The sequence below is a fragment of the Oculina patagonica genome, chromosome 6, assembly GCF_052425735.1.
Source record: "Oculina patagonica isolate OP01 chromosome 6, crgOcupat, whole genome shotgun sequence".
Taxonomy (NCBI): domain Eukaryota; kingdom Metazoa; phylum Cnidaria; class Anthozoa; order Scleractinia; family Oculinidae; genus Oculina; species Oculina patagonica.
Window position 1 is genome coordinate 23,245,246 of NC_135763.1, and position 13,262 is coordinate 23,258,507.

The 13,262-nt window shown below is 41.4% G+C and overlaps 1 protein-coding gene across 1 annotated transcript in view; it reads right to left on the bottom strand.

The window, feature by feature from the left end:
- Nucleotides 1-10,454, bottom strand: part of LOC144657206 (basement membrane-specific heparan sulfate proteoglycan core protein-like) — a 49,061-nt gene extending 38,607 nt beyond the window's left edge. Inside the window, exons 1-11 of the mRNA XM_078517518.1 lie at nucleotides 10,268-10,454; nucleotides 9,678-9,797; nucleotides 8,969-9,081; nucleotides 8,056-8,238; nucleotides 4,364-7,696; nucleotides 3,081-3,141; nucleotides 2,232-2,320; nucleotides 1,192-1,278; nucleotides 880-1,007; nucleotides 688-799; nucleotides 89-193 (exon numbers count right to left, since the gene is read on the bottom strand). Coding sequence (XP_078373644.1) covers nucleotides 89-193; nucleotides 688-799; nucleotides 880-1,007; nucleotides 1,192-1,278; nucleotides 2,232-2,320; nucleotides 3,081-3,141; nucleotides 4,364-7,696; nucleotides 8,056-8,238; nucleotides 8,969-9,081; nucleotides 9,678-9,797; nucleotides 10,268-10,331 — 4,395 coding nt within the window. The 5' untranslated portion in view covers nucleotides 10,332-10,454. The remainder of the gene's footprint in view (nucleotides 1-88; nucleotides 194-687; nucleotides 800-879; nucleotides 1,008-1,191; nucleotides 1,279-2,231; nucleotides 2,321-3,080; nucleotides 3,142-4,363; nucleotides 7,697-8,055; nucleotides 8,239-8,968; nucleotides 9,082-9,677; nucleotides 9,798-10,267) is intronic.
- Between the last annotated feature and the right edge of the window lie 2,808 nt (nucleotides 10,455-13,262).

Below are 13,262 nucleotides of genomic sequence, written 5' to 3' on the forward strand. Positions count from 1 at the left end.
ATTCTTCAAAAGCGTACTACAGCTAAGAGCGAGCTAAAACTGAGAAAGTCCATACTATCAAATACTCAAAAGCAACAAAGTAACTCACAAGGCAAGTGCCGTTCTCCTGGTCACAATCGTCGGAATGTTCGTTACACAAGCACTTCATACAACCACGTCCATCACTTGACCGAGTGTAGCCTGGGGAGCAATACTAACGAAGCGGAAATTTCAGAAGAGAACAAAAATATTTGTTAACCATATCAGTGCAAGCAAAACGAGTTACACTTACATAGTAATCAAATTTAATGACCACTGTCAAACTTCTTGAAAAAAAAATTAATTTTTAAAATATATAAAGTGTTAGCCATTTAAGTCGAACCCACGATCCTTTGAAGTATAACAGAGGTTTAACGTCCTGTTTCATATCATATATTTGCGAGACCTGAAAAAACGCTGCGAGAAATTGATCTCACAAGTTATAAATTTTTCAGGTATACATTTTAATGTTGTAGTCACATACAACACAACTCTTTCATTATCAAGACTGTTTAACAACAATGCCAATGGATAACCACACAGGTGACCAAAATAAGTAAATGTTTCAACTTGCGGACGTTGTCGAGATATGCCACCAAATCCATAGATCGAGCCAATATTAAAACAAATTTTAAAGTTTTCATCTTGAAAGCAAAATAATAAACTTACCTCGCAAGACAGTCCACTGTAGCCCACTGGGCATTCACACTGTTCTACCAACAAAGCCTTTCCAAAACCTACGTTGTGTTGAGATGAAACGTCCAGAGAGATGTCTTCAATGCTGTGCAAAGAAAAAAGTCATAGTTGGCCACTTGGAGAAGAAAAGTTCAATTTCTTAAACACCAAAAGTTGGTCATGTACCTCAATGACATGGCACTAGATTCATGATCACCATACTGGGCTCTAACATAGATGGCTTGAACGTCCGATAAAACCCTCATGAAAGTGTCCCTGGAAGTTGGTGCTCCGTTAGATGAACGCCATTTTTCCTAAAAGACGATGATAAAAAAATAAGGTAAAAAGGTTTTCTACACTTTCGCTTCTGTCAATACATTAGTGTTATCTGCAAAGGGAAAAAATTAAGAAAGATGGACGGTTTTATAATTACACACTGGTTCCTTACAACAATCATTTGTCATGTTCGGTAACTTTTAATCTAATTTTCACAAATACCTCTGTGAGAGAGACCTCCATTGTTGTTTGATATTTTCCAGCGCTAGGCTGCACTTCAGGATGAAAGACCAAGATTCTGTCTTTTCCCTAAGAAGCAAACATTGACATTGATACGCTATCATAGCAAGCCTACACTACTCGAGGTATTCTTTGTTCGCCGGACATCTTCATCGTCGAGCGAAACCTTTTCTTAACGATATTCACGACTAATTTGTGTTTGTTTTAGCTTTTTACCGTACCCTTCGGTACCGAGCGGCCGACCCGCGCGAGAGACAGGGAGTGACACGAAGGAGAGGCCACGCTGGGGTGAGCGGGGAGCCCCGCCAGCACGAGGCGGGGCGAGGCGAGACGAGAAGAGATGGAGTGAAGGGAAGAGGAAGAGAGGGGGAGCGGAGGGACGTACGAGGCGGGGCGGGAAACCGGATGGCTGAAGGGAGACCGGGTACGCCGTGACAGGCCGGGCCGCAGGGGGCGAGCGCCGCAAACGAACCAGGCCGACAACTGCGAAGACGAGCGACCAAAAGGTACGATAGGTATAAGAATTTGCTTAAAAGAGTTACAAAACGGATACTACATCTTAAAAAACGTAAGTTAAATTTCCAATTTGGCTTTGAAATCCCTCCCATTCTTGGACATTCTTGTTCCTTTTGGTTAAGAAATATCCCTTTTTATTTCTTCTTCTTAAATTGGCATTTGAGCATGGCAGAAAATACCTTTGTTTTTGGTTTAACGAAACCGTCCAATATCAAGCAAGTAAAAATTACTTTAAACAAGAACGAACCGTCTCTTGTCTAATGCAGATTCCGCTAATTTTGGCTGGTTTATTTGCACTGTTGGTGGTCATTATGGTTGGTTTTATCTGTGATTGTTAGGCTTAGAAAATTTATTAGTTTAACAAAACAATAATAATGGAATGCAAAAAATAACATTTTTTGAAACTTTTGAGCGATTCATAAACCAAAAATTCAATTAAGCTTTCCTTAAAATTTTTTAACCTGAACAAATGTCTATGACAAGAGGATCACATTAATAATCCATACCACCAATCGAACGGCCCCTCTGACTCGACTAGATGTGGGAGATGGTGTGACCGTGGTTTGAGTAACAGCCGGCGTTGTCATCGTTGTATCTAAGAAAAGAATATACAGTAAAGATTACTCAACTCGCAGCGATCTATTCTTGTGTTGCCATAAACATAAACATAAGTTGTAGGTCAACTGCAGATAAACAACGATCGCAGGAGAAAATGATCCTGATAATGAAGAAAGCTGTGAAGCTGCAAATTGTCCCTAGATTAACTGAAATACACTTGACCCTCTTACCATCTACCCTGATGCATGTTTTCTCTACACAAACACAATTGCTGTTTTCCACGAGTAAGCGAGACTCCACTTCGTTTTCGTTAACTTCACAAAGGGGAGCATCCTCAATACAAAGTGGAGCACAACGAAGACTCCCATCTTCAAGGCACGAGCAGCGGGATGTGCAACTCTTAGTGACGAAGACGCTATTTGCTGGATAAAATTCATGGCCGACTTGACACCTTATTGCTGACTCTAAAAGAGAATATCACTTTAAAGAAACCTAATTACAATTTGGAGGGCCACATTTGCTCTCTTTTTGGGCCTTAGATATGTTCATCTAAGCCCAACAAAATCTTGTAAACTTTGTCTTTTGACACGGATAAATTAACAGAATGGTTGCCATTTAACGTAAGTCAATTCCATGAAAAATAAACTGCAAAGCAAGTTAAGCATTGGAAGAGTTAGAGTTAGTGTGTAAGGCATATATTTTAATTTTTAAACTCATTTCTATTTACGAAAAGAAAGAAAAGGCAGAGCAGGCGTTTGTAAAAATATCACCATCTATGATCCACAATTTAAACAAACCTGTTGAAGTCACTCTTTTTGAAGTTGTCTCCTTTCTCGACGTTGTAGAAGACACAGTGGTAGAAATAAGCCTTTTAGTACTGTAGGATGAGACAGGCTCTGTATTGGTTGTTTCATCTTGATCATCAGTCGACACACTCGTTACTGCATAAGATGTATCTATTGTTGTCACTGTGTCCGTGGTAGGCTTTTCAGTACTGTTAGTCGAAGAAGGCGCATTAGTAGTTGTTTCATCTTGATCATCCGTCGACGTGCTTGCTGATGTGAAAGACGTTCCCGGAACTGTTGTCATTGTTTCCGAAATAGGTTTAGCAGTACTATAAGGTGAGGAAGGTACTGTAGTGGTTACTTCATCTTGACCATCGAATGCTGCATCGGTTGTCGTGTAAAGTATTGTATTTTGTAATTTGTGGTTTTTTTTTTTTTTTTTTTTGCGTATCTGGTATTGTTGTCACCAATTGTGAAGTAGGTGCGTCAGAACTGTATACTGAAGGGGGCTCTGTAGTGGTTGTTTCATCTTGGCCATCCGTTGATACAATCGTCGTTGTCTGAAATGTACTTGGTATTGTTGTCACTGTTGGAGAAGTCTGCTTGTCAGTACTGTACATTGATGAAGGCTCAGTGGTAGATGTTTCATCTTGGGTTTCGGTCCATGTATTCGTTGTTGTGTGAAGCGTATCTGGTATTGTTGTCCCTGAAGTGGGCGCATCAGTACTGTAGGCTGAAGAAGGCACAGGAGTGGTTGTTTCATCTTCACTATCAGTGGATGTATTCGTTGTTGCGTAAACCGTATCTGGTATTGGTGTCACAGTTTCCGATGTGGGTTTATCAGTACTGTTAGTTGAGGAAGGCACAGTAGTAGTTGTGTCATCTTCAGCATCCGTTGATAGATCCGTTGCATAAAACGTGCTCGGTATTGTTGTCAATGTTTCTAAAGTAGAACTGTCAGTACTGTAAACTGAAGGGGGCTCTGTAGTGGTTGTTTCATCTTGACCATCCGTTGATGCATCCGTCGTTGTCTGCAGCGTACTTGGTATCGTTGTCGCTGTTGGAAAAGTTTGCTTGTCGGTGCTGTACAATGATGAAGGCTCAGTGGTAGATGTTTCATCTTGGGCTTCGGTCCATGTATTCGTTGTTGTGTGATGCGTATCTGGTATTGTTGTCCCTGAAGCGGGCGCATCAGTACTGTAGGCTGAAGAAGGCACAGGAGTGGTTGTTTCATCTTCACCATCAGTGGGTGTATCTGTTGTTGTGTAAACAGTGTCTGGTATTATTGTCACTGTTTCCGATGTGGGTTTATCAATACTGTAATTTGAAGAAGGCACAGTAGTCGTTGTGTCATCTTCAGCATCTGTTGATAGATCCTTTGTATAAAACGTACTCGATATTGTTGTCATTGTTTCCGAAGTGGAACTGTCAGCACTGTAAACTAAAGGGGACTCTGTAGTTGCTGATTCATCTTGACCATCCGTTGATAAAATCGTTATTCTTTGAAACGTACTTGGTATCGTTGTCGGTGTTGAAAACGTTTGCTTCTCAGTGCTGTAGGCTGCTGGAGGCTTAGTAGTGGTTTTTTCATCTTGACCATCGGTTGTCGTGTAAAGCGTATTCGGTATTGTTGTCACTAATTGCGAAGTAGGTGCGTCAGTACTGTAAACTGAAGGGGGCTCTGTTTTGGTTGTTTCTTCTTGACCATCTGTTGATGTATCCGTCGTTGTCTGAAGCGTACTTGGTATCGTTGTCACTGTTGGAAAAGTTTGCTTGTCTGTGTTATACGCTGACGAAGGCTCAGTGGTGGATGTTTCATCTTGGGCTTCGGTCGATGTATCAGTTGTTGTGTAAACCGTATTAGGTACTGTTTTCACTGTTTCCGATGTACGTTTATCGGTGGTGTAAGGCGACGAAGATACAGAAGCGGTTGTCTCATCTTGACCATCAGTTGGTGTATCTGTTGTCGTGTAAACCGTATCTGTTATTGTTGTCGCTGTTTCAGAAGTAGGCGGGTCAGTACTGTAGGCTGAAGAAGACACAGCAGTGGTTGTTTCATCTTCACTATTAGTGGGTGTATCCGTTGTTGTGTAAACCGTATCAGGTATTATTGTCACTTTCTCTGAAGTAGGCGGGTCAGTACTGTAGGCTGAAGAAGGCACATCAGCGGTTGTTTCATCTTCACCATCAGTTGATGTATCTGTTGTTGTGTAAACCGTATCTGGTACTGTTGTCGCTGTTTCAGAAGTAAGCGGGTCAGTACTGTAGGCTGAAGAAGGTACATCAGTGGTTGTTTCATCTTCACTATCAGTGGGTGTATCCGTTGTTGTGTAAACCGTATCAGGTATTATTGTCACTGTCTCTGAAGTAGGCGGGTCAGTACTGTAGGCTGAAGAAGGCACATCAGCGGTTGTTTCATCTTCACCATCAGTTGATGTATCTGTTGTTGTGTAAACCGTATCTGGTACTGTTGTCGCTGTTTCAGAAGTAAGCGGGTCAGTACTGTAGGCTGAAGAAGGTACATCAGTGGTTGTTTCATCTTCACTATCAGTGGGTGTATCCGTTGTTGTGTAAACCGTATCAGGTATTGTTACTGTTTCCGAAGTAGGCGGATCAGTACTGTAGGCTGAAGGAGGCACAGCAGTGGTTGTTTCATCTTCACCATCAGTTGATGTATCTGTTGTCATGTAAACCGTATCTGGTATTGTTGTCACTGTTTCCGAAGTAGGCGGGTCAGTACTGTAGGCTGAAGAAGGCTCAGTAGTGGTTGTTTCATCTTTACCATCAGTTGATGTATCTGTTGCTGTGTAATCCGTATCTGGTATTATTGTCGCTGTTTCAGAAGTAGGCGGGTCAGTACTGTAGGCTGAAGAAGGCACAGCAGTGGTTGTTTCATCTTCACTATCAGTGGGTGTATCCGTTGTTGTGTAAACCGTATCTGGTATGATTGTCAATGTCTCCGAAGTAGGCGGGTCAGTACTGTAGGCTGAAGAAGGCTCAGTAGTGGTTGTTTCATCTTCACCATCAGTGGGTGTAACCGTTGTTGCGTAAACCGTATCAGGTATTGTTGTCACTGTTTCCGATGTGGGTTTATCAACACTGTAAGTCAAGGAAGGCACAGTAGTTGTTGGGTCATCTTCAGCATCTGTTGATAGAGCCTTTGCATAAAACGTACTCGATATAGTTGTTATTGTTTCCGAAGTGGAACTATCAGTACTGTAAACTGAAGGGGGCTCTGTAGAGGTTGATTCATCTTGACCATCCGTTGATACAATCGTCGTTGCCTCAAACGTACTTGGTATTGTTGTCACTGTTGGAAAAGTTTCCTTGTCAGTGCTGTAGGCTGATGAAGGCTCAGTAGTAGTTGTTTCATCTTGGACATCGGTCGATGTATCCGTTGCTGTGTAAAGCATATCTGGCATTGCTGTTACTGTTTCTGAAGTAGGCGCGTCAGTGCTGTAAGGTGAGGAAGGCATATTACTGGTTGTGTCATCCTGACCATCAGTGGACGTATCCTTTGTTCTGTGAAGCGTATCTGGTACTGACGTCGGCGGGTAAGTACTGTACGCCGAAGGAGGCACAGAAGTGGTTGTTTCATCTTCACCATCACTAGATGGATCCATTGTTGTGTTAACCGTATCAGGTATTGTTGTCACTGGTTCCGATGTAGGTTTATTCGCACTGTAAGGTGAGGAAGGCAAAGAAGGAGTTGTTTCATCTTTACCACCAGCAAATGTATCCGTTGTTCTGTAAGTCGTATCTGGAATTTTGGTCACTGTTTCTGAACTAGGCACATCGGTACTGTAGGCTGAAGAAGGCACAGCAGCGGTTGTTTTAACTTCACCATCAGTGGATTTATCCGTTGCTGTGTAAACCGTCACTGTCACTGTTTTCGATGCAGGTTTATCAGTGCTGTAAGGCGAGGAAGAAACAGTAGACGTTATTTCACTTTGATCTTCAGTTGACGAACTTGTGTAAGGTGTATCTGAAATTTTTGTCATTGTTTCCGAAGTAGGCCTTTTCGTGGTGTAGGCCGAAGAAGGCAGAAAAGTTGTTGTTTCATCTTGACCATCATCTGATTCATCCGTTGTCCCAATGGATGTTGCAGCAACAGTTGTTGGTGGGTCTGGCTGGGTACCGGCTGTTCTTGCACGCTTATCATCTCGATCTATAACCAGTCCAGTGTCCTTGTCGAGCTCTGAAGTGGTCTTTTCAGGGACATTAACATGAAATGTAGTTGGCCCAGATTCTGCCTTAGATCTGATTCCTTTAATAGTAACTTCAGCCGATAAAGTTGAGTGACTGGTGGTCATTTTTGGCGCTACAGTGGTTTCGTGTAGATTGTTGGTCATCTTTGTAACGTGACTCTCTGTAGATTGCGTCTTGAGAGTAGAAGTCACGTGATCTGAATCGCCCAAGGACGGATCATCAATTCCAGATCCATCAAGGTCAGTTGGCTCTTCATCGCGGACATCGTCAATATCATAATTAGCTACAAACCCCCTGTTGTTGATTATCTCTCCTAAACTTCTTATGTGTCTGGGTGGGTTCTTTGCATAACGATCCGTCACCCCATTACCAACGATGTAGCTGACTGTGTAACGAAGTTTTCCACCATAACTTGATAGCTTTGATAATAAAAAAAGAAAAGAAAAACGTCAGTATCGATCAGTAGAAATCATATTGAGGCTAATTAGACTTATTCGACTAAGTGGAGTATACGATTAAAAAAATATACCTCTGTCGCCAAAAGTAATCTCACTTAAAACCCACATTTAAAATTGGCAACATTCATTTTCACCCTTAATCAATAAGGTCCTGTTATGAACTGTCAAAAACCCCACTAGCATAAACGTCTGCAATAGATTGATTCTTTTTCCCGGAAAACTGTAGCGCTGGCGTGAACGAACAATAAAAAGTATCAGATAATGATGTTGCCGTACATCACGTATGTGCATAAACAAACATTTTGCTCTCATATCTTAACCTTGTTTCCAAGAAACTGCTCTGGCAGAATCCAGTAATACTCTGTTCCTTTGGAAGCGTTGTGAGCCACGAACTCATCTTTAAACTGGTCAGCAGTGTAAGTTACACCGGACACATCAGATCCATTGACATCTACCAAATGCATGACGGGAGTACTGCTCTCACTTTTGAGTTGTATTTCGAGCTGCAAAAAACAAAGAGACAGGAAGACCTACCATATGAGATATATGAATAGAAAACTGCTTTAGATAACGCTTACGTAAAGCTTTGGAACCCACACGGCCCATACATGTTTAACCACAATGCATGTAGACTGTTTACAGTTCTTTATTGTCGTTATGTTTTTCGTTGGTTTCAGATTGAGAATACAATCTGAGGAGGGTAACTAGATTGGTAAACAATTTACAATTCTTGAAGTCCAGCAGATGATTGATCGAGTAATTTCTTAGTAGTTGGGAACCTTTTTTCTCGTTCCGTGATGTTGAAATTTGGCGAATCAAGTATGATTGTCGATTGCAATCCGACCCGTCTCCAGGAATTGACGAACTCTACTGCATGGAGTGCTGGAACCCGCCATTTGTCAAGACAACGATAAAGTACATAACGTCTATCGCCACAATTCAATGACTTCCATTTATATCGTTTCGATCCTAACGTCTATCTTTAGACTCCTTACAATGTAGTTTTTTATGTCTTTCATGTTCATGACCTTTTGTTTTAACAAGCGTAAGTCAAATCAAGTAAGACGTAATTACTATTCAAGGTTGGGATAAAGAGCTAAGCGTGTCTAGACGAGCTAAAGAAAATTACACAAGGGAAATCGGGTTAAAACTCGTCTAAAGCCCAATAAAAGGTTTATTACTACGTACTCGATCTGAAGAGTTCAACTGACTGACAAAATGTAATCTACCTACCTTGTCACGGTACAAATTTGCACTACTGCAATTTTGAGAACGTCCCATACAAAAGCACGACACACACTGTCCCTGGAATGCAGAGGGTTGCTCGCCTGGGTCACAAACGCCATCTGATGGGTAAAAGAAATATACAAATAAGAGCCAGGAAAACCTTTTTTGAAAGGTTGAACTTCACTAACTATTGTTTTACTTTGCTGCTGTCCATGTTCAAAGGATAGGTTTGCCACTACACGTATTTTTAGATACCTAATAGGAAACCGGCTTGACTGAGTCTGTAAGCGACACACCTACCGGAAAGTAGTAAACATGTTTGCTTTCTTTTTCTCAAACAATAAAACATTTTGTTGATCTGTAAGGGCGCAATACGGCCCTATCCCTTGCGCTCCTAGGTGTCGCGTGGTTTTATAAAGTATTATTGTTGTTGTTGTCCCCCACCCGGGGGCAAGGAACTAAGCGAAGGGCACAATCAGATGTTTGTACCAACCACAATTCACCATTATCAGCCAAAATTTGCTTTCCTTGGGGCCTTCTAAACACCCAACTTTCCAGTGAGAAATATTTTCACAAATAGATAAGCTCGGTTATGCTAGTTGACGGACTTTTTCCAGGCTATAAAAATTATGTAGAAAGTCGGAAACGGATATCGGCCGGTATATGAGGGATGACATGTTACACTGAAAGTGAAACACCAGGAAGCAGAACTAACCACATTCAATCTCATCGCTCCAGTCCCCGCAGTCGTTCTCGCCGTCACAGCGCCACGCCTGTCTTATGCATCTTCCATTCTTGCAATGGAATGCACTGACGTCACACAGTTCACCGTCCACTGGAATAGAGTACGACAGAGAAATTTGGAATTGATTTTAAACGACGAATTTACCCATCACAACCATGAGCGGACATTTTGCTTGTGCAGTTGTTGGGAATATGGTGACTAGCATTCAAAAGATTTTAAAATCCTTATCGAATGAAAAAAGAAATCCCCTCTCTTTTTGACTAAGGGTGTTGGTTTTTTACCCCAGCCAATTTCCCGGGGAACTGAAGCTTTTCTATCAGAGTATTTGAATCTCTCTCTAATGAAAGTTGTTTTTCGTATGGAAAAAAAAATTCAACTTGAACGGGATTCGAACCCATGACCTCTGCAATACCGGTGCAGTGCTCTTGCCAATAGAGCTATCAAGCCAACTGTGAGACAGGTCACTTTGTGAGTTCGTAAAATACCCGTAGATATGAAAGCGAGTGCATGGAATTTTCAGATTATGATTTAACTTGTCGCTAGGTTGTTGGTATAGTTACCTGGTTTCCTGGGAGCACATTTACCATCCATATGGCACGTCTGATAAAGTTTTTGAATAACCATCTCTGGAAGGGCACAGTAGTAAATGTAAAACTCGTCAATGTATCCTGCCAGTTTGAACTCCAACGCCTCGTTGATTGAATATTTACCAATAGTAGTAAACTCGCTCCACGGTATCTCAAGAGATTCCCCATTGGACTTCCTCTGCAGTATTTCCTCTCCATTGACAAACACCGCGGATCGGTTACTGTGCGCGTCATATTGGGCTACAAGATGTGTCCACGAATGAGCTGCTACAACTGGTTTTGGGCTTAACAGTGCAAATGTCGCTAGTGACGGACGCCTTGCAAAGTATAACCAGGTCACGTGACCTTGTGCAATCTCAAATCGAAGTTCACCGGTTAGTCCTTTTATGAGCAGAATCGGCTGAATGCCGGAAATGGTTTGCAGGTTGACCCAAACGGCAATGGTAATTGCATCAGTGACCTTTGTAAATTTTGCACTCTTGAATTGCACGACGTCAACATTCAAGTCAGCGTAGTTGCTGCACGGTGCGTGGACAGCACTGACCGCGCGTGGCTGGGCGCGGCCTACGTCATGGTTGTCGTCAACTGGTTTATTGGTTGCGTCGTCAAACCCAAGGTGCAATTCGGGTATGCAACAACCTGTCAAAGTGAAGAGGCTTTTATTACCAAGAGCAAATTGCCATGGAAAAAAGTCTACAATTTGCTCATGACTGCTGAATACTAAGTCTGCGTGGGATCTGAAACAGACTCTAAAACATGACGACAAGTGTAGCTGTGGACAGTACAAAATGACACATTTTGCTGGTAAGTAGGGAAACATGCAAAGCACGCCGGCAAAAGCTGTTGTCTGTAAATTTGGCACAGACATAAAGCATAAAAAAAGAAAACAAAAATGCAACAAAAACAAAAACAAACAAACAAACCAAGAGGGTGATCTTTTTCTACCATAAACTTATTTATTTGTCAGCAAAACTAACGTAAAATCTTTCTTTAATTCGTTTTGGCAAATTTAATAATGGCAACTGTGACCATAGAAGCGGTCGAAACTGTTCGCACCGCGTGACACTTTACTGACACGTTCCTCACTAACTCTTCTGCAGTCTTCTCTTTTTATGAAAAAAGTAGGCGCGGGGAATGAAGGGAAGGAGGCAACAAAAGAGCCTTTCTTCCTCTTCCACCATCCTTCGCTTCTTACAATGTTGTGACGACTGGGGACGTGTCAGCGCTATCCTCAGCCCCTTGGTGACAAATACGATTTTTGCCGGGCATGTGGCTGAACATAATAAAGGTCACGTGGGTGTAAATGAGAGCTAACATGAGCATGATGAGCGGAAGAAAACGTTCGCGCGAGCTTTTTCTACAAAAACGCGCTAATAAAACACGATCCCACGCGTTTACCAAATGTGCAAGAGAAGAATCAGAAAACATGTTCTTTTATTGGGATCGTGTTCTACCAAATACGATTTTAACATATAAAACTTGCTTGCCCTCCCTGGTTAAATCTCCCGCTACGATTTGGCGACTTGGCCGCAATAAAAACATGCTAAGGTCAACTAGCTATCGTCGCTTCGTAAATCTGTTTCACATGCTAATAAAAGCGAGGGAAGGTCGTATCTTTACAAGTCTTTAAGAATCAATCAATTTTTAATTTCAATTTTGCAATGAGGTGCGATGTCACGAGATTCTTCAAAAGAACATTGAAAGGCGTTTCTGGAGTTTATCAATTGTGTGAAGTCAAAGTAGGTGTAACATAAAACATCAACTCTTGAGATTCATGCTGTCAACAACACGCTACCGACCTGGTGGTCTCCTGTTTGCCAGAGGATTTTCATCTCGGATAGCTGCATCATGAATACCTCTGTCATAAACGTCTTTGTTTTCCCCGGGCGAATTCCGCTTGTCAGATATGCTATCTGGGAACTAGATAAGGACAAATTCAGACATTTAAAAATGTTGAGAATGTTTATAAACCTTGTTAACCAAAGGGAAAACCCTGCAGAAATCTGGCTTATCCGGTGCATGGCTTATTAAAAGCTGTATTAAAGCCCGGAGAAAATGGGGTTTGAATCAAATGAAAGGCTTTTGAAGTATAGGGCTGTTGAATTTAGTTCATATCAATAAAGAAGTCGAACGACCATCTCTATATTATTTTGATGATTCGATCAGTGATACAGGGGTGATACAATTTTGATAACAACTTGTTTGGGTGCCGGATCGGATTTTCAAACAAAAAGGTTCTATCAATAAATAAATCATCAAAGGAATGTACTTGATCTAAGGCCTGTAAAAACAAGACAGTCACCGGTCGACAGTCTAAATAATATATTGAACCACCACGAAAAAGTTAAAAAAAAATTGGGCTGAATTCCATCTAAAATTAGAATTCAGTTATCCTTTCAGGTTTATGGTGTTTATAGTGGTCATTGTTTGAGCTTCAATTGAAATATTTCGAAATGTTTATTTGTTTACTTTTAATGAATGAAATTAAAAGCATGTAGATAACCTGTGCATTGCACATTTACATTTCTTGTTTTTAAAAGCTCTGCGAATAAATCTGTAGCTTACTAAACTGGGTTTGTTTGTGCGTGATGTTCTGGCGCCAAGCATACGTAACACTGACTCAGGAAGATTTTCAGCTTTCGGTGTGTCCAACTTTTGAGACAGATCTGGAGGAAAAGTATGCTTCTGACGAGCTCGTTTTAGAATACCAACCAAAGCAAAATAAAGGTAAAATAATGCTCTGGAACCATGTTCATTTCATTATTTAGGTATCATGCTGCGAAATTCAAAAGCGGGCTTCACACAAAGACCTTTAGGCTGAGTTTTACCCCCTCAATTTTTCCCATCGATTAAAAAAAAATTCACACGCACTCGTAACTGTAGCAAAGTCGCCTTACCTGCAAAGATCTGGTGATAGTAAGCTGGAAGAGGACCAGGAAACCCAGTGCACATGGTAATCTACCGGAAT